Source organism: Perca fluviatilis, chromosome 19, assembly GCF_010015445.1.
Source record: "Perca fluviatilis chromosome 19, GENO_Pfluv_1.0, whole genome shotgun sequence".
Taxonomy (NCBI): domain Eukaryota; kingdom Metazoa; phylum Chordata; class Actinopteri; order Perciformes; family Percidae; genus Perca; species Perca fluviatilis.
The window spans coordinates 2,364,488-2,385,542 of NC_053130.1; the positions used below are offsets into that span (position 1 = coordinate 2,364,488).

The 21,055-nt window shown below is 42.3% G+C and overlaps 1 protein-coding gene across 1 annotated transcript; it reads right to left on the minus strand.

Moving 5' to 3' along the window:
* Positions 1–1,584: 1,584 nt before the first annotated feature.
* Positions 1,585–14,678, minus strand: LOC120548302 (reticulon-4-like). The gene is made up of 6 exons (XM_039784447.1): positions 14,598–14,678; positions 10,403–10,541; positions 4,675–4,744; positions 3,532–3,578; positions 2,136–2,194; positions 1,585–1,849 (listed from the first exon to the last, which is right to left on the minus strand). The coding sequence occupies exons 2-6, from the start codon at positions 10,502–10,504 to the stop codon at positions 1,807–1,809; spliced, it is 321 nt and encodes a 106-aa protein (XP_039640381.1). The 5' UTR covers positions 10,505–10,541; positions 14,598–14,678; the 3' UTR covers positions 1,585–1,806.
* Positions 14,679–21,055: the final 6,377 nt, after the last annotated feature.

Consider the following 21,055-nt stretch of genomic DNA (forward strand, 5'->3'; position numbering starts at 1 on the left):
CCGTGTAGGGGGACTCACATTGGGTAGGGGGACTCACACCGTGTAGGGGGACTCACATTGGGTAGGGGGACTCACTCACACCGTGTAGGGGGACTCACATTGGGTAGGGGGACTCACTCCCCACCGTGTAGGGGGACTCACTCCCACCGTAGGGGGACTCACTCCCACCGTGTAGGGGACTCCACTCACACCGTGGAGGGGACTCACATTGGGTAGGGGACTCACTCTCACCGTGTAGGGGGACTCACTCACACCGTGTAGGGGGACTCACATTGGGTAGGGGGACTCACTCCCACCGTGTAGGGGGACTCACTCCCACCGTGTAGGGGGACTCACTCACACCGTGTAGGGGGACTCACTCACACCGGTAGGGGGACTCACATTGGGTAGGGGGACTTTACTCTCACCGTGTAGGGGGACTCACTCTCACCGTGTGGGGGGGACTCCACCTACACCGTGTAGGGGACTCCACTCACACCGTGTAGGGGGACTCACTCACACCGTGTAGGGGGACTCACATTGGGTAGGGGGACTCACTCTCACCGTGTAGGGGGACTCACTCACACCGTGTAGGGGGACTCACATTGGGTAGGGGGACTCACTCTCACCGTGTAGGGGGACTCACACCTATCTTGTCAGGGTTGATTGACAGATGAGGAGGCGGGACTTTCTTCGTCTAGAAGCTTTATTGATAATAGTTTACATCTCACAATGCATTCCACAAACACGGCTCCCAGCGGGGAGCTTTTTAATCGTCACAATTGAAGTATGAAGTTTATCATTCACAATTATACTTGCATAACAAACAAATGCTCGAAAGGTTTCCCAAAAAGTCACATCAAGTTGCAACTCTATTAAGATATCGGCTCCACAGACAGCATGGTTATCTATTTTTCTTCTTTTAAATCCCATTTCATGTTGGTTTTGGACTTTTTTTTTTTTTTTTTTTAAACATTTTATATCTGATGTAGATGAATGTAAACGAGTTTCTTCTTCAAATGACATGGAAATAACTGTTTATGTAATTAATGTGTTGTATGTGTCTGGCGAAGGTTTTCTAGATGATTCTAGCTAAAGTTACTCAGAAGCGATGAAGTATTTAAAGGTAGTACAAGCCCCCTCCTCCCCCAGCCCCCGCTCGCTCGTCAGGATTCAATGACGTCGTTCACGTTCAAAATCCGTCCCGTCGAGGCGAAACCACGCAGCAGCTTACCGAAGAAACGAGCCCGGAGCTCCAGGGACGCGACACGCTTCCAGCTAAACAGTAAAATCACAAAATACTTCAAACTCAGTAATCATACTAAAAAATAAAATAGAATAAAGATGAGGTGCTGCTCGCTGCTCGCTCGCAAAAAACAGCAGATGAAGAAAATAAACGTTTGCCCACTTCGCTCGGTTTTGAAAAATTACGGAAAGAAAAAAAATTATATATATATATATGTAAATGGAAAAACACCCAAACACCCACAAAAGTGGGAGCGTCAGTCAGCTCCTCCCACAATGCACTGGGTGTGCCTCGGCTGAACTTTCAACTTCTCCAGAAAACAGAAAAAAAAGAAGAAAAACAAAATGTGGAAAAAGGAATTCTGGACTGGAAAAGAAATGTTTTTATTATGTTTGACAAATAAAGTTAGAAGGGCTGCGTCCACGCCAGAACCCCTCCTCTCCTCCTCCAGCTTTTCCTTCATGTTTCCCTCCCTCCCTCTCTCCCCTCCCCTACCCCCCCCACCACTAACCCACCCCCCCCCACTCCAAACATCTCCCCTCTCAGGACTTCCTGAATCCAAACTCTGACTTTCCGTTGCTTCACTCGGCTTTGCGTTTCATCCCGGGAACCTTCGCCTGGACCCTGCAGGGACAAGAGATCACAACATCCGTTCATTCATCAAGTCCGATATTTCACTAGCTACTTGAGTTTAGTTTATTTATGAAAAGGGGACAGCGCAAATTAATAAAACATAATTTCCCATGGTTTTAAAAAAGCCAGAATTAGCCAAAAGTCCCCCTGCCTTTGATGTTAAAAAAGGCTTCTTCTTTTTTTATTTATTTTTTTTAATACAAAAGAGACAAAAAGAGAAACCAACAAGACTTCAGCAGATTTAATTCGTATCATTTCATCATTTTAAAGTGCTTACTTCCCAACGATGTCTTTGACCTGGTTGTTGACCAGGGCCAGGTAGTGGTCGATCTGAGCCTGGAAACACAAACACAACGTCAGACCAGCCGACCAGCCGCAGGAATCACTACATCACTACTACTGCTCTTCTACATGGCCCCCCCCCACGCGCTACGCTCCGGTACCGATGACTGGAATTCGGTTCTGGTACCCAACAGTTACTTTTTTTTCGGAGTCCTTTGCAGCGGTGAGGGTTTGAGTCAGACCTGCTGCCCTTTTGCTGCGTGTCGTCCCCCATCTCTCTTTTTTCCTTTCCTGTCCATTCAACGCGTCTCTACTACTAATAAAGGGAAAAGCCCCCAAAAATAATCTTAAAAAAACATTGTGTGTCGGCATGCGTGTGCGCATGTGCCTGTGTGTGTGCATATCTGTAGTGCACATGACTGTTTGTGCGTGTCTGTCTGTGTGCATGCATGTGTCTGTCTGTGTGCGTGCATGTGTCTGTCTGTGTGCGTGCATGTGTCTGTGTGCATGCATGTGTGTCTGTCTGTGTGCATGCATGTGTGTCTGTCTGTGTGCGTGCATGTGTGTCTGTCTGTGTGCGTGTATGTGTCTGTCTGTGTGCGTGCATGTGTCTGTCTGTGTGCGTGCATGTGTCTGTCTGTGTGCGTGCATGTGTCTGTCTGTCTGTGTGCGTGCATGTGTCTGTCTGTGTGCGTGCATGTGTGTCTGTCTGTGTGCTTGTCTGTGCCTGTGTGTGTGCATGTGCATATCTGTGTGTGCGTGTCTGTTTGTGCGTGTGTCTGTCTGTCTGCATGCATGTGTGTCTGTGCGCGTGTGTGTGTGTGTGTGTGTACGTGTGTGTGTGTCTGTGTGTGTGCGTGCGTGTGTGTCTGTCTGTGTGCTTGTCTGTGCATGTGTGTGTGTCTGTGTACGTGTGTGTGTGTGTCTGTGTGCATGCATGTCTGTCTGTGTGCTTGTCTGTGCATGTGTGTGCGTGTCTGTGTGTGTGTGTCTTTGTGTGTCTGTGTGTGTGCGTCTGCTCTGAGTCCACATGCAGAGGACGGATGATTTCACTTTTACGCGCTCTCAGGTACCGGGATCTGGCCCCGTTTGATTTAACGTGAACCGGTCTCGGTAGTACCGACATAATTCAGCCGGTACCCAAAAAAGTACAGAGTTCGATACCCAACCCTTGCACGCGCTGTACCAACTGAGCTGCCTGGGCGCCCCGGCTGAAGTTAGTTTGAGTATTACAAACAACAAAAATAATAAGTTTGAACAAATAAAAATAATAATAATAAGTGTAAATAAATCAATTATAATGTGTAACTGATTACATAAGTAAGTAGGCATGTAGAGGATGGACAGAAACATTTCTAAAACTCAGTAACAACCATGTCATCGTTTGTTACCTGGTGTTTCTCGTAGACGATCGGGCAGCTGAAGGCTCCGACCAGAGCTGAAGAAAAGAAGAAAAAGAACTCATTAAATGGATTCTAAACTACAAACTCCAACAGACTTTAAGAGCCGCCAGAAACCCTGCTGGACTACAGATTTAAGTTCCTGTTTCCAGAACGACTTGATTTCAACACCAGGTGGAGCCAAAGTTAACACATGTCTTTGAACTGACACGCCAGAGATCCTCAACAGGGGGTCTGGGGCCCCTAGGGGGGGTCCTCAGAGTTACTACAGGGTAGGAGGGGGTACTGAAAAATACTTCTATATCTCGCACATCTATAACGGGAGCGTCTGAGGGGGATTAGTAAGTCAGAAGTTGCAGAGAAACTCCGGCACATGTTCACACTCATGTTTAACCTGCATTAATAGTAGGCCATGTTTCAGTACTAAACCATCACCTGGCTAAATGATTAAAGGGAGTTTCTTTGCAACTTCAAGAACACATTAATGATAGGGTAGTAGGTAGTCACTAACACAGCCATCCACATACACAGTTCATCCTAAGGAGTCACTGTCACATGTTTAACGTTAAAACAACATTTATAAAATCATACCGACCATTAGTTTTATAGCTTTAGTCTTCTATGCACTAAAAAGGTTTGTATAAAAGGCTGTGGGCTTTTATTGTCGGCCCAGTCAAATATGCAACAGATTTCAGAATATACTGTACAGCCGCTTTCTGACCAGAGGGAATTTTTGCAGTTCCTAGAACGCTTTTTTTGGTCCTGTTCGGACTGGACCAATTCGGGGATTATTAAGTTCCTCTGGGCCACAGCTCCTGTATCTCTTTCAGCTCCTACTTCAGGGCAGGGGCTTTCCCCTTTTCCACATAGTGGTGGTTAGATGGCAAAAGGTCAGTTCCTATATGGCCACTGGGCCAGTGGGAATACAAATGGTAAAACCGGTTTTGGGGGAGAGTAGTTAGAACTGTTTAGAAGTGGACTGTTCCTAGAACTACGATCCTGTAACTACTTGGTCGGAAAGAGGCTAATGTAGTTGGGGGTCCCTGCTCCGTCCCTCTCTCAGATAAGGGCTCCTTGGCTTAAAGAAATGTTGAAGACCCTTGCTCTAAGCATGATGGGTAATGTATTCCTCACCCAGAATAATTAGAGTGAGGCCGTTGAACAAGGAGCCCACGTAGGTCAGGATCCACATCAACACGGCAAACTGAAGAAAGAGAGGAGAAAACAGACAGATTGACACATTAGAAACAAACAAAAAAATCCATTTCCTGCATGTTTTCATGAATGAAATGAATGATATTTGAACAAATTCCTGCTGTGTAAAAAGCTTGAAGTGAAGGTGGCATTAAATTTCATCCTAGGTGGTATTAAAAAAGGTCTCAAATTTACTGGCTGTACACTGTAAAAGACAAAAGCATTAATCGTGACTCATCACATTTCCGTTTTGGTTGATTCCTGACTTAAAAGCTCTGTCCGAACCCGAGAAGGATCCTGAGATCTCCCAGCTTTTAACAAGAGCCTATGAAGTGATCGTTGCTGTGAAACGACGAGAACTTTGTGTGAATCTGTTGGGCTGCTGAGTCATGAAACAAAAGTAATCAAAGAAGGGTCTCAGAGTTTTATTTTCTGTGGGTTCTTTTTGAAAGAGAGAGAGACTACACATCGGATGAAGCCAGGTTCAAAGAGGGAGGATTACAGAGGGAAGATTGGTTCTCTCGCTTTAAATCGCTCCATAAATCAGAAAATACTGTCAAAATGTTTTTAGGAATAACATGTTGTATAAAATCAGGCTGTGGGTGATTATCTGAACAAAGCCCTGCTGTGTCAAAAGTGTGAGAATACAGAGGAATGAAAGAGTAAAGTTTGGTGTGCGAGTGCTGCTGAAGTGGAGATTTCTGGCTCAGAGTCGGAGAACAAACCGACTGTAAAAGTCAGACATTTAGAAGAAACTGCAGGTGAACAGAGACCGATCTCAACGTGAACCATCCCCAGGTTATTACTGGCATTAAGACAAGAATTTGCTGTCTTACATATGCAGTGTAAGTAATATGCAAATGAGGCCTTATCTGATGCTAACAGTGAATTTAGGAGAACTCTACAGACCCAACTAGACAGTGTAGTGTAGTTAAATGAATGTTTTCTGAAAGAAGACATGTTAAAAGAGCCCAAAATCTCTAACCGCACAGTGGAGGGAGACTTAGACCCTGAAGCTGATTGGATATGAACGTTAACAGAGCTGTAGTCCAACGTGGTACTCGTGGTAATAATGATAAACATGGAACCAGCCCGGAGCATTGAGCCAACATGGCCGCCAGTGTAAACACCCAACGCTGGTGCAACAGGAAACTAATCAGGGGCAGAAGACTATCCCATAATGCATCCAGCCACATGTGCTTTTAACGCTCAGAGAAAGGAACGCTAGAGGGCCGGCTGGAGATCCTCGTTTCTATGATCCTGTTAACCTTCCTGGTGTCCTCAAAAAGTTTCTATATCGGAAATTTGGGTTTCTTTCATCCAAACTGTCAAAGAAAACAACGCGGATGGCTCCGCACAACGCTCTGCACCAGTAAAATAAATGGTCAGTTCACTACTTTCATAGAATTTGGGTGTTTTTATTCAATCGGTTTTATTCAAAATCGGTTTTAAAATCGGTATGAAATGAAAACTAAAAACAGCTAGAGTGTTGAAAAGCGAGGATGTCCCCTCTTTTAAGACCTGGCTTGCAGAGATGTCCAACTTGCTACATATGGAGAAAGTACGATACAATGTCTCCCTCAACTCGGTAACCTTTGACGAAATCTGGCATCCATTTTTATCTTATCTAAGAAGAAATGTCTTAAAATGCTCGATTTTCACTTGGTGACTGACTGTCAACTGGTTTTACTGTTTCTCAGAAGAGCATTTCTTTCTTTTATTTGATCCTGTGTTTGTACATGTATGATGTATGCATACTTTGTTACAATATTTTCTTTTTCATTTCGCTACCTAATTGTTAGTCTATTGTTATTGTCTGTTTGTTGCTCGTCTATGGGCGGGTTGCTTTGTTATGTTCTGCTGTGCTTTTTCTTGTGTATGTTAAACAGAAAAGCTATAAATAAAATCTATTAAAACAAACTGTTCATTCTTGTTGCAGCAGAGAGCGACTGCTTCTGTCTTTCACCTTTCTCGTGAGGATGTAAGATAAAATGTAAAATAGAAATATCTTAAAAACTGAAAAACATAAAAATGTACAGAGTTCAAATAACTTCTGGTGTGTTGAGAGACATTATTTAACCCTTGTGTTGTCTTCCAAGTCGAATTTGACCCGTTTAAAAAGTCTTTAATATCAGAAATATGGGTTTCTTTCAACCAAATTGCCCGAAAATATCATGGATGTACGTCGTATGGAAGCCATGCAACATTTAAAACCAAAATAATGATTATTTTTGGGGCGTTTTATTCAATTTTATAGCATTTAAAAAGGTTTTTAAATGGTTTCAAAACGGTATCCTGACTAAACTGACCGTCTGTGAGCCACTCAACATCCTCTGATCTTAACTCATAGTAAACATTATTCATAATGTCTGCTTTTTTAACTCAAAAATTTGTTATGATGTCATGTAAGTTAGGTTTATTGACCATAAATAATAAAAAGTGTTAAAAAAAGCACCAAAAACACTGAAAAAAGTGACAAAAATGTCAAAAAAGTTCATTTTAAATTTTAAGCCGCTGGGAACACAAGTTCACGGTTGACGGGAAGACAACACAAGGTTAAAGATTATTTTTTAGGCATTTTATGGCCTTTAAATCGACAGGATAGCTTGAGGACAGGAGAGCGAAATGAGGGAAGACTTGCAGCAAAGGTTAACGAGTCGGATTCGAACCCGGGCCGCTGCCAAGAACTCAGCCTACATAGGCGAGCTAGAGTCATGTAGATGCTAATGTTGAGATATTTTGTTCACGTTTCTACATTTAGATTTACATATTTTGGATCAATATGTTTTGTGTGTTTATTTAGTAGAATTCGATGAAAACGCGCGTCCAATTCTTTCCATTTTTGACACAATTTTAATACTTTTATTAATTATTACAGCTGATTGACTTCCATAACCTTTGAGCTCAGGTTGTACTGACTTTAGGGATATGAAATATTTGAATATACTCCAAGAAATGACATTAAAAAAAAAGCAGAAAAATACCAATGAAGGCAGTTGGAGGAGTTTAAAAAGGGTTAATCTGAGACTTTTAAATTAAAAAACATTCCTGAGGCTCAAGCTGGCTCCTGATTGGATTAGAAGAATCAGACTTTTTGACCCTGTAAGGGAAGTTCTCCTGCGCCGTGTTATTCTCAGGTCTCTGTATTTGGTGCGAGGGTTGGAGGTGACAACAGCCCTCCGACAGCTGCAGAGCTCTGAAAGCTCAGCCGTTATGGACGCTGATCCACACACACACACACACACACACACACACACACACACACACACACACACACACACACACACACACACACACACACACACACACACACACACACACACACACACACACTAACCCTGCCGATTAACACGGCTGATACTTTCAGCCAGGGGTACTTCACATGTTGCTGGGGGGAGGGGGGGCTTGGAAAGATTGTGGAGCAGCTCAACTAATTTATGAATGATTACATGATTTCAATAAAAGAATATATCATCTGTGACAACGCCTGAACATGTTGCAGTATGTAAAAGTGCTTAAAAAAACTAGTAAGGAAGTTTACAGTACACACACACACACACACACACACACACACACACACACACACACAGAGAGACACACACAAAGAGAGAGGCCACACACACACACACACACACACACACACACACACACACACACACACAGAGAGACACACACAGAAGACCGACCGAGAGAGAGAGACACACACAGAGAGAGACACACACACACACACACACACACACACACACACACACACACACACACACACACACACACACACACACACACACACAAAACACACACACACACACACACACACACACACACAGAGAGAGACAGACGAGAGAGAGACAGACAGAGAGAGAGACAGACGAGAGAGACAGAGACACACACACACACACACACACACACACACAGAGACAGACAGAACAGAGATAGACACAACACAGAGACAGACAGACACAGAGATAAACACACACAGAGAGACACAGAGACAGCAGACACACAGAGAGAGACACACACAGACACACACACACACACACACACACACACACACACACACACACACACACACACACACACACACACACACACACACACACACACACACAGAGAAAGACACAGAGAGAGACACACACAGAGAGAGAGACAGACAGAGAGAGAGACAGACAGAGAGAGAGACAGACACACACACACACACACACAGAGATAGACACACACACACAGAGAGACACAGAGACAGACAGACACACAAAGACAGACACACACAGAGACAGACACACACACAGAGACAGACACACACAGAGACAGACACACACACAGAGATAGAGACAGACACAGAGAGAGCGTGAGAGACCGACACACAGAGAGAGACACACAGAGAGACAGACAGAGACACACACAGAGAGACAGACAGAGAGACAGACAGAGAGAGAGACAGACAACCACCCTTCAAATCATCTCTACTATCCCTTTATCCTTCTGGTAAACTAGATGCATTACTGTCTTTTCTTAACGTCTACAGTACTGCACTACAGATAGCACACAGTGACCCTCCCTCCTGCCTCCATTTTCATCTTTAAATACTGCATATGCATTTAAATTACAGATGTCCTGATACCATGTTTCCCTTCCCGTTATCGATTCCCGATCAGATACCAGTGTGTTAAAAGTTTAAGTTTTTAACTTGGATTCCCTCTCTCCTCTCACTTGCGATTGGCTCGCTCACCTGATGCAACAACTGCATGTTGGTTGTTGCCATGACAACATGCTGGCTGTAGAGCTGTGTTGAGATGGACGTTGTGTATTGTGTAGAAACACATTAATATATCTGCCTTATGTCCTCTCTACACCTTATTCTGCAGTCCCACTGTAGTTGCATTTGTAGCCCTCCTTTTTAAGTGCATTGGTATTGTATCGTTGTACTGTATTGTATTTTAATGCATTGTACTGTATTTAAATAGTAGTGTTTTATTTTGTAACTGTATTTAAGTACCTGGCTGCGAAGACACCTACATTTCCCCACGGGGATACTAACTAACTAACTAAAAATGCATAATGTTATCATGTTTTAACAGCTGTATACTACTATCCTTGTATGGATGTGATATGATTTCTATCTTTGTTGTTGACAATGAACGCCATAGAACTTTCTTTTATTCTCCAGTTTGACAGTCAGTCATAACGGAAAAAGATCATGAATAAACTACTTTAAAGTAGATATTCTTCGGGCCTAAATTACATATCTGATCGGCGCATAAACTCCAGTAATCGCCGGTACCGATACCAGAGTTTAAGGCAGAATCGGAGGCTTTTCTGATTGTATCGGAACAACTCTGATCTCAATATTCATAACAGTTTCAGGGTCCAGGTAGTGTGAAGTGTAGAGCTGCTCCCTCTTAGTGGATTAGTCGACTAATTGGTGGTTTTGGCCTTAGTCAACTTAGATCTCTTTAGTCCATTAGTCATGTCTGATGCTGTTTTCATGCTGAATGACTTATTTCCAAGAACTGTACGAGCTCATCTCTGGTAAACACAAGAATTAAAGTGGTGCTTTTAGCAGGACTCTTAGTGGAGAAACTCAGATTTACAGATCTGTCGATTAAATCAACTAATCAGTCGACTCAGAATTTCTTCAGTCTAGCACAGCCCTAGTGAAGTGGACTCTCACCTTGATGGAGTCGACCAGGTCCTCGACCAGGAACAGGCGCCTTAATTCCCCGATGGTCTTGTTGATTTTGGCGAGAGCCAAGTCGCTGTACTTGTGGACCATGTCCTCGGGCAGCGCCACCTCGTGGTCCAGGTACTGCCTGAGAGAGGGAGCAGAGCAGTGGGTTAAAGACAACAGCGAGGAGGCTTAGTGTGCAGCGTTTACCCCAGCTTTGTGGAAGACTTGAGCGCGATTTATGCTTCGGTGTTAAAAATCTACGCCGTGGCTACGTACGTAGGTACGTGGAGACACCGAGCCTACGCTGTAGCCTGACGTCACCTCTCATGTCCTGGTTCTCCTTCTCCATTAACAACATGAGATCAAGGAGAGGGTTAACTTCTCCTGCTGCAGATCTCCCACCATGGTCAGAAAGAACAGGGGAGACTCTTTGGTTCTCTCACTACGACTCTAGAGTCACTACTCACTCTGAAGATAATCACCATCACTCTCTCACTCTCTCTACCACACACACACACACACACAAAGACACACACACTGACCAAGACACACACACACACACACACACACACACACACACACACTGACCAAGACACACACACACACACACACACACCCCAAGACACACACACACACACCGACAAAGACACACCACACACACACACACCACACACACACACACCGACACACACGGACAAAGACACACAGACACACACACACACACACACACACACACACACACACACACACACAGACACAGACACACAGACACACAGACAGACACACAGACACACAGACACACAGACAGACACACAGACACACAGACAGACACACAGACACACACACACACACACACACACACACACACACACACACACACACACACACACACACACACACACCAGAGCCCGACCGATACATCGGCAGACCGATATTAGGCATTTTCCAAACTATCGGTATCAACATTTATAATGGCCGATCAATTTTAAGCTTTAATGCAGCTCTCGTTCCTCACACTGGAGCTTTCAAATCTGTAGAATCGGCTCGTATTTTGACTCTCTGAGTTCCTGCAGCTTATGCTAATCTGAGCTAATTGGCCTCTTAACGTGCTGTGAGGTCGGTGTGCAGACCGGCCGCAGAAAAAACACAACAGTAAGGAGGTTTTGAAAAAGAGCCAGGAGGGAGGATGAACAAACGAATGAACGAGAGGTGGAAGCAGCAGAGAACAACGGCCTCTCTCTTTACAGCAGCTTCTCTAAGCGCCAGACATACCGGGAAACAAGAATCACAGAGAGAGCCAGACGTGTTGTTGAGAAAAGTCAAATATCTGGGACTGTATTATTGCGTGTGTCATATCGTCTTCTCATTTACAGTTTGGTCCACACGAAGCTCTAATAACGTCAGCAAAAAAGTTCCTTAGCCATCATTTAAATAAGCGCAGAAAAAGGTTGAAAAAAAGCGACAAAAACATCGGAAAAAATGTTTAAATGGAACACAAAAAAACAGCTAAAACAGTCGTGAAAAGTGGCAAAAACATTGAAAAAAGGTCAGAAAAGAACACAAAAAAATCTGTTAAAAGAGTTGGGGAAAGTGGCAAAAATGTCGGGAAAAAACGTTGAAAAAAATTACTAAACTTCGGGGAAAAAAACGACAAAAACTAGGCTGGCAAACTTGATCGGAAAACTAAATTGATATTTTGGCCGAAGCAAAGTCTGCGAGGGGCCTGATTTGGCCCGCGGGCCTCGAGTTTGACACGTGTGCTTTACAGGATCGCTTCGAATACACAGAAGTTATAGGAATTACTGGAATAGTTGGGTCTTTGTAAATTATAGAGTGTGGTCTAGACCTACTCTATCTGTAAAGTGTCTTGAGATAACTCTGGTTATGAATTGATACTATAAATAAAATTGAATTGAAGTATTTTTATGTGTTTCTATGTGAGGTAGTTGCTTCTAGTCTTGGTGTTCTCCAAGTTCAATATTTTAAAAACATTTTTAACCACGCCCACGGAGAAATGTAGCGCCAACTGCACGGCCATATAACGAAAAAAATCAGCGTGGATTTTAAACCTGAGAAAAGAAGTATTTACCGAGTAACGTTATCTGAATTTAAAATTTTTTTTTGTGAATTGTGTTTGTACTCTAATAACATAAAATGAATAAAATGTGTGTTGCATTTAGGAGCTCTTCTGCTACGAGACAAAAAAAAAGTAAAATTTGAAGCCACACAAGATATTCATTCATTGATGTTACAGCATTTATTTATTTAAAAAGTAAAATTTGAAGCCACACAAGATATTCATTCATTGATGTTACAGCATTTATTTATTTATTTATCCTACAAAAAGGACACACCAGACCGCCTGCAGCACAGACCGATAATCAGGATTAATCAGGTCACTGGTTCCTGTGATGCCATTGGCTGAGTTTAATTCCCAATGAAACCAGACTGCTTTAAAGATTATTTTTTTAAGGGGGGCTTTTCCCTTTATTTGTGGTGACAGTGGATAGACAGGAAAGGTGTGTGGGGATGACACGCAGCAAAGGGCCGCAGGTCAGAGCCGAACTCGCGCCGCTGCAAAGGTCCCACCCAGCCCACATGGGGCGCACGCATGGGGCGCCCCCAGACTGCTTTAAATGTTTGATTTTACATCCTACTCTGCATAGTGACCCCCCCGTTTCCTAGCAAAGCAACAGCCAGCAGTGTGGCCAATTGATAACTTTATACTTTTTAGACATGAGCAATAAATGCCCAAATGTCCAGCGTTTTTCATACAAAGACAAGTTATTTCTTTGCGCTTAAAATCAACTAAATGGATCCCAATATGTGACTATTTGTTCCTTGTTCCAGTAGGCAGTGTTTTTCCTGGCTCAAAACAGGCCATATTAAGCATCCGGTCTGGGAGTCTCTCCCCAGGACATTGGGAGCATCAAAGACTCGCCTACTGATACATTCATACAGACCAATTTATGATGAAAACGTCCTTCTACGTGTGTGTAAAACACAACATTTTAAATGTAAAAGGAAAAGGAGTTGACTGCTGTTTGTTTAGGTGCTTGTGAAACAAGCAAACATCTCTCTATGCAGGAAAAAAACCCTGGTAGGTATTCCATTTTTTTTGTAAGATAATGTTTTGGGGGTGCTTTTCTGCCTTTAATTTTTGACAGTACAGCTAGGTGAGAAAGGGGAGAGAGGGGGAGACATGCAGGATATCATCACATGTGGGATTCAAACCCTGGACCTTCTGCGTCGAGGCATAAACCTCTCAGTATATGTGCGCCTGCTCTACCCACTGAGCCAACCCGGCCACGGTACTCCATTTTCAATAAAGTTTTTTCCTTCAACAGATTCAACTTTTGGAGGAAACTCCACCCTGCGTCACGCTGCTGTGCAGAGTCATGTGTGCGTGGATCAGACTTGTGGGTGTGTTTTGAGGTGGTGTGAGGGCCCCGCCCCGTACAGGAAACAGGAAACATCACTGCCTCTATCTCTGCCACAAGAACGTTTTACAACACCAAACAAGCTCTGAACTAGCCGGGAACAACTGACTGTCACCTCAGTCCCTACTTCTCTTTCTCCCTTTCTCCGGGGAACGAAGCTGCCTTCAAGTGCTCTGTACCCGGCTCACAGTCACCTATCCTCGGGTAACTGAACCACTAACCACCTCTGACCTGATGGAGCAACACGACCAACAGCTCGTGGTGCTCTTGCAAGGTGTCTCCACAGAGGCCAGCTTTACTTGAGTTGTTTCAGTTGATTTTGTTGCTTTTAAGAAAAAAAAAAAACTGACTTTTGGCTGTTTAGGCTCGTCATCTTCTCAGTTCCTCTGTCATTTTTTACCGCTAGTTACTACGAAGGAACTTGCTACAGTGGGGCTACAGTCTCGAGACTATGGGAACCGGTGAAAATAGGGGCAAGGTTGTCGGCTAAAGTTAAAATTAATTGAACTGTTAAGGCGATGAATGAGAAGCGAATTGCCTGTATGTGTGAAAACAGCTTTATCTCGCATATCTGTTTGTTTTGTATGGAATATATATAGCATAATTATATAATTTTGTCACTCTTTCGTCTTTACGAGTTTCCTTGCTAAACGTAAATGTGCAAATCAATAATTTTTTGTCGATTCTGTTATTGTGATCATTAGGAGCCAACATTTTGATTAATTGCACGGACCAATTCTGTCTCTTTGGGTACTCACTTGAACGGATGGCCCTCATCTGACTTCTGGATGGCCTGCAGGATGCCTTTGTATATCCTGAAGCAGATGGAGTGATGCAGACAAAAGGATTATTGACCATCCCAAACAGCAGCAATGTGGACAGCAAATCTTTTAACGTAACGTTCATCAAATCGAGGGATCCAAACCATATTCACTCCGATGCATCAAACCTGTGCTTTACCATCATAAGATGAATTCCACTTCTATTCCTATTCACCATTAAATCATCCAAGTTTCTAACCGTTTCTTTTTACGTTATTTAAGAAAATTTTTTATTTTTTATTTAATAATTAGAGTTTGTTATTTTTTTTTTTTTTTTATAAAAGAACCCACACACAAAACAAAAAAAAAAAAAAAATTACTATAATAATATTTTTATTTTTTTTTTTTTTTTTATAATTTTTTTTCACTTATATAGTCTGCTATAAAATACCCACTATCATAGGTGTAACTTACAGGGGGAATGGGGGAGGGTTACAAACCCCCCCCCCCAATAATTAAAACTGGCCAGTGCAACCCAAAACAAATATCCCATAATAATAAAGACATTAGCATCATAAGTTGATGCAAAAAGAAAACAAATTCTTGCAGAAAAATTCACCAGAATGCAGGAAATGAAGAGTTTGATATGCTCGAAAGTTACACCCTTGCCCACAATGCACTGCTAAATTTGAGTGTAGCCTACATACAATGTTCCCTACATTTTACTCCTGTATCCCATAATGCAACGCGGTCATGTTTTCCCAGAGGAGGAGAAGAAGAAGAAGAAGTAACCGCGGATGTCACTATCCAATGCGAGTCGAGTGCAGCTGTTGAGTTGCGCATGAGTTACTTTGCGACAGAATAACGAGATAGGTCCATTACATAGCAGTCATTTATTATTCAGCGCAAGGCATCACATTTTAACGGCATGATCCCTGATCAGTTCTACATTAGAGGCTGAAGTAGTCTACAAGAACCTGCTAACGAGAGACTTCTGTAATGTCTGAAGTAGTCTACAAGAACCTGCTAACGGGAGACTTCTGTAATGTCTGAAGTAGTCTACAAGAACCTGCTAACGAGAGACTTCTGTAATGTCTGAAGTAGTCTACAAGAACCTGCTAACGGGAGACTTCTGTAATGTCTGAAGTAGTCTACAAGAACCTGCTAACGGGAGACTTCTGTAATGTCTGAAGTAGTCTACATGAACCTGCTAACGGGAGACTTCTGTAATGTCTGAAGTAGTCTAAAAGAACCTGCTAACGAGAGACTTCGGTAATGTCTGAAGTAGTCTACAAGAACCTGCTAACGGGAGACTTCTGTAATGTCTGAAGTAGTCTACATGAACCTGCTAACGAGAGACTTCGGTAATGTCTGAAGTAGTCTACAAGAACCTGCTAACCAGAGACTTCTGTACCGTCTGAAGTAGTCTAAAAGAACCTGCTAACGAGAGACTTCTGTAATGTCTGAAGTAGTCTACAAGAACCTGCGACCGAGAGACTTCTGTAATGTCTGAAGTAGTCTACAAGAACCTGCGACCGAGAGACTTCTGTAACGTCTGAAGTAGTCTACAAGAACCTGCTAACCAGAGACTTCTATAATGTCTGAAGTAGTCTACATGAACCTGCTAACCAGAGACTTCTATAATGTCTGAAGTAGTCTACAAGAACCTGCTAACGAGAGACTTCTGTAACGTCAATACAGTAAAAATGGACCTACATAACGAAGTTGGTTCACTGCTGCCTACGAGTTAGCAATCAAACACAACAAAGGCTGTCACCTGAACGGCGTTTTGAGCTAACGTTAGCAATCAAACAATCATAGATAGCTACAACGTTTTCTGTTATTGTTTGTAATAAGAAAAGTTTATTATTTTAGGGATTTCACAATGCAGCAGGAGCCGGATCCCTTGGCGTTATGGCGTAAACAGTTTAAATCTTCACTCGACTCACATCGGGCAGTGACAGCGGAGACTGAAAAAGGAGAAATGGAGCTGGCTTTGGTTTCTAAACAAAAGAAATGTAACATTTAACATGTAGAATAAATAATCTTTTACTCTCCTCTTGTGCTGAGCGCCTGGTTTGTTTCAGGGACGTACAAGAAGTATTTTAGTCTGGGATTGTTTACATGATGCCTCCATCACAAACAGGGTCTGAAATGTGGTTTGGTCGTTCCCGATACAGTTCAACCTTTCATAAAGACTATGAAGGTAATAATGAGTAGGGATCGACCGTCCGATATGGATTTTTTAGTGCAGATACCGATTTTTCAGCCTTAGCCGATGACCTATACGGGCTGCCGATTTTCTTGAGCCGATACTGCTTTTGCTCCTCAATTTACATCATAAAAAATAAACCCTGCCACACTGGATTTGTTTTCAGAATCTGCTCTGCCATTTCTTTAAAAAAATAATAAACACAAACACAGATCAGTGTCACTTCTGCAATCATCTTACATTCATATGACCCAAATTATGTGTGCGATGTGCATCATATGGACGGGTGCAGCGTCTCCAGCAACACAGAGCTGCCTGTATGGACGCCTGTCTTTAAATAATGCCGGGGGGAAACTATCGGCGAACGCAGCAGTAAAATCGCAAATATCCGCCCGATAAATCAGTCCATCACTAATAAGTTGTGATTGAATGAGGGAACGGTTTCAAAACCACTCCTCTCATCCCTCGCTGCAGCTTCTGACTCACAAACTCCCTCATCTCTGCGCCTTCTGGACTTCACTTTCCCCCCCGATGTCACAATAGCTTTCCTAGTGATGTAACACCAGCTCCCTGCCGGCCATATGGGAGGTCATCGGCTTTGACTCGCATGATTTTATTACGCAGTCAAAATGTCCACCACCAGCTCACAGCTGATGTTATCAAAGATTTGAATCAGATTCTTGTAGATAAACACAGAGGTCTCCTGTTTGTTTTTTTTAGTTAAGAACAAAGTGGCTGATAACAAAAGAAGGCTGGGAACAACAATGTGTCACAGAGAAAAATAAACTTCAGAAATGTGATTACAAGTGTTGAAAGGATCACAACTTCTGAGACTGTTTCCTGCAGTATCTGCAGCGATACTTCCATAATTTAAAAATGTTCACGTATCAGCAGTGGAGGAAAGAGACACGTCTTTACTGAACAGCAAAGCTCCGGTAGGGCTGTGCAATTAATTGAATTTCAATTTGGGCTCCAAACTAGGGCTGCTCAATTATGGCAAAAAATATAAATCACGATTATTTCGGTCAATATTGAAATCACGATAATTTAACACGATTGCTCGTTGACTTCTGGGAAGATTTTGCAATTATTGAACTTTAAAAAAAACAGTGGAAAAAGTTAAATAAATCAACAGTAAAAAACAGCTGTGAAATTTGCCTTAAAACTTTATTTTTTCATTCAGAACACGAGAAAATAAGTTTACTTGCAAAACGTAAATGAGCTGAATAATTGTTTTTCTCGATTATTCCGTTTTTGTGATCATTGGGAGCCGAAATCTTAATCACGATTACATTTCGCTTAATTGCACAGCCCTACTTCACACGACCACCTGAATAGTACAATCGAGGAAAAAAACGATTATTTTGCCATGTTCTGTTTCGCAACAACACTCTTATTTGGTCTTGTGTTCTGAATGACACGAGCACATCCAGCCCTCCCGACGCCATGAACTCTCTCAGCCTCTACAGTCAGGGAGGCAAGTCGTGGTCACATCACCCGCGAGTAAAGATGGCAGCAGGAGGCAGCCACAGCAGCGTTTTGTGAGCAGAAAAAGCCAAAACCGAGTCAGTTGTCTGGGACCAGTTAACGTTCGCTAACCCTGCAGTCCCTCCCAGCCGTGGGGGTCGGACTCTGCTCGGAGACAGCTGATCTGGTGACCCCGACCCTGCGCTGACCCGTGCTTGTATTTCACCGGGGAATTCCAGGCAGGTCAGTGGACAATATTAGCAGCGAAGGAGTCCTGGGTCTCCTGACGTCGCTCGCAGCCGTCCCATGCTGTGCTCTTGTGACTCCGAGCGACGAGAGGACATCGAACTGCACGCAGGAATCTGACAGTTTCAGGTTTCGGGCTGCGCTTTTTCGGACATTACAGACTGAAAAGTATTAATTTTTTTTTTTTTTTAAAAAGGGCTCACCTTTAAATTCAAGCACATGATCCACATAAACCATTAGAGCTGCAAAGATTTAATCGATGAATTGTCAGCTAAGATTGATTTGCAACTATTTTAATAATCAGTTTGAGTCATTTCTTTATGATAAAACAGGTAAACTTGTGTGATGTCAGCTTGTTAAATGTGAATATGTTTCTAGTGTCTTCTCTCCTCTGTGACAGGACACTGAATATCTTTGAGTTGTGGACAGAACGAGACATTTGAGGACGTCATCTTGGGCTTTTTGGGGAAACACTGATCCACATTTTTCACCATTTTCTGACATTTTAGAGACCAGACAACTCATCCATTCATCCAGAAAATAATCCATACGTTAATCTACAATGACAATAAATGGGTAGTTGCATCCCTACAAACCTCAAGTCTCAAAGTCTAACATATATCCAGAGATAAAAGGTTGTTTGCTGATAAGCTAAGCAACATTAAAATGCAAACTGAGGGCGCCCAGATTGCTCAGTTGGTAGAGCGGGCGCCCATATATGGAGGTTTACACCTCCTTCGACTCCGACCTGTGGCGCTTTGCTGCATGTCTTCCCTCTCTCCCCCCACTTTCATTGTTTCAGCTGTCCTGTCAATAAAGGCCTAAAATTGCCTCCAAAAAATAATCTTAAAAAAAAAAAAAAAACTGAGGCTGTGGGGTAAGCGGATGTACGCAGAGACAAAAAACAACAATATCTCTGGCAGCCGACAAAAACCATTCAACAAAGAGGCTAAAAATATCAAATCAGATTTGTTGCCAAGTGGACAAATCCAACTGGCTCACTTTGTCAACAAAATCCAGTGTTTGGGGAAGACTGGCGTGTGTGTATTTGGGGTTTAGGCGTCCTTCCTCAAGACAATGTTAACTTTTTCAATTTCAAAACAAATGTAAGCGATTTCCCTCCTACACACTCTCGCGTTTTTGCGTCTCTTTGTAGTCGTGTTGTTTCCTTCGGGGTTGTTTTGGGTGTGTGTGGTGTTTCAGTGTCTCTTTGTGGTCGGTTTGTGTCTCTTTTTCACATAATTTGACCGTTATTATCTCCATATCTGTGTCTTAAAATGTTGGAAAAGCTAGAGCAGATAAATTACTAGCGGTTATGGCTTGGTAGCGTTGCATTCCCCCATTTTTACTTTGCCCTCGAGCTAAAAGTAATCAGTTCAATAAATGATCTGTCAAACGGCATCTAAGCAACCAATAATGACATCACAGTACAGGGATTATCTTTGGTTTTTGGGGATGTGGTTGTCTGACAAAACAAGTCACTCGCTACCTTAGTGTCACGTAAATTCTAACAGGCATCTTTAACCACTTTTGGATATTTCACAAGAGACAAAAAGGTCAGATTAAATAGATCATGAACATAATTGTTAGTTGCACTCTATTTAAAAGTCATTGTTTTATTTTGTGTTGAGAAATTACACAAATAATCTGCATTAAAGCCAACTATAATACATTAAATCTATCATAACTAATGTTCGGTTTCAATCAGTTTAGGTAATGAAGATATATTCACACCTTGGACTGTTCCAACATTAGGTATAATCAGCTACTCTGTTGCTTGATAACAACCCTGCGCAGTTTATACCACAGTCACCTAAAGAAAAAAAACCTGCTTTTTTTAAATGGATTTCGATGCTTCTGCTGTTTTATTTTGACCCAGAGTTCCCCCAAATCCCCACAGACCAGTAACTTCTCTTGGCTGCTTTAACCCTTGTGTTGTCCTCACGGGTCAAAAACTTTTTGACAATTGACATTTTCACTAACACCATTACTACAATTAGTTTTACACTACTTTTTTTGAATTAATGGTCAATAAATCTCATTTATATGCAATTATACCTAATATTTTAGTTAAAAAAAATGAAATTATGAATTATTTTGACTAATAGTTAAGATCTGAGGAACATATGGATGAGTATAGTCAGGATACTGATTAGAAACCAGGTCAATTTTCACCCAAAATTCAATGAAAGTGATCAATTATATTAGCAAAGAGCAGTGTATGGAATCCATCCTTTTTGTAGTAATTTGGTTAAAAAAAGAAACCCATATTTCCGATATAGAAGTTTTTTTAAAAAAGGGTCAAATTTGACACGAGGACAACAGGAAGGTTAAAACACACTGATTGTTATTTAGACACAATAATAAATAAATAAAAACAGCCGCTTCATTTTCCCGAAGCTTCTTTCACATTCAGCAAATATACAATACATGTGGGCGGTGACAGCTAGCTAGCACGTTAGCTACCAGTTAGCTCTCCGCTCAGTATCTAACCGTTTAGAATGCTAACTCGATGCTAACTCGATGCTAG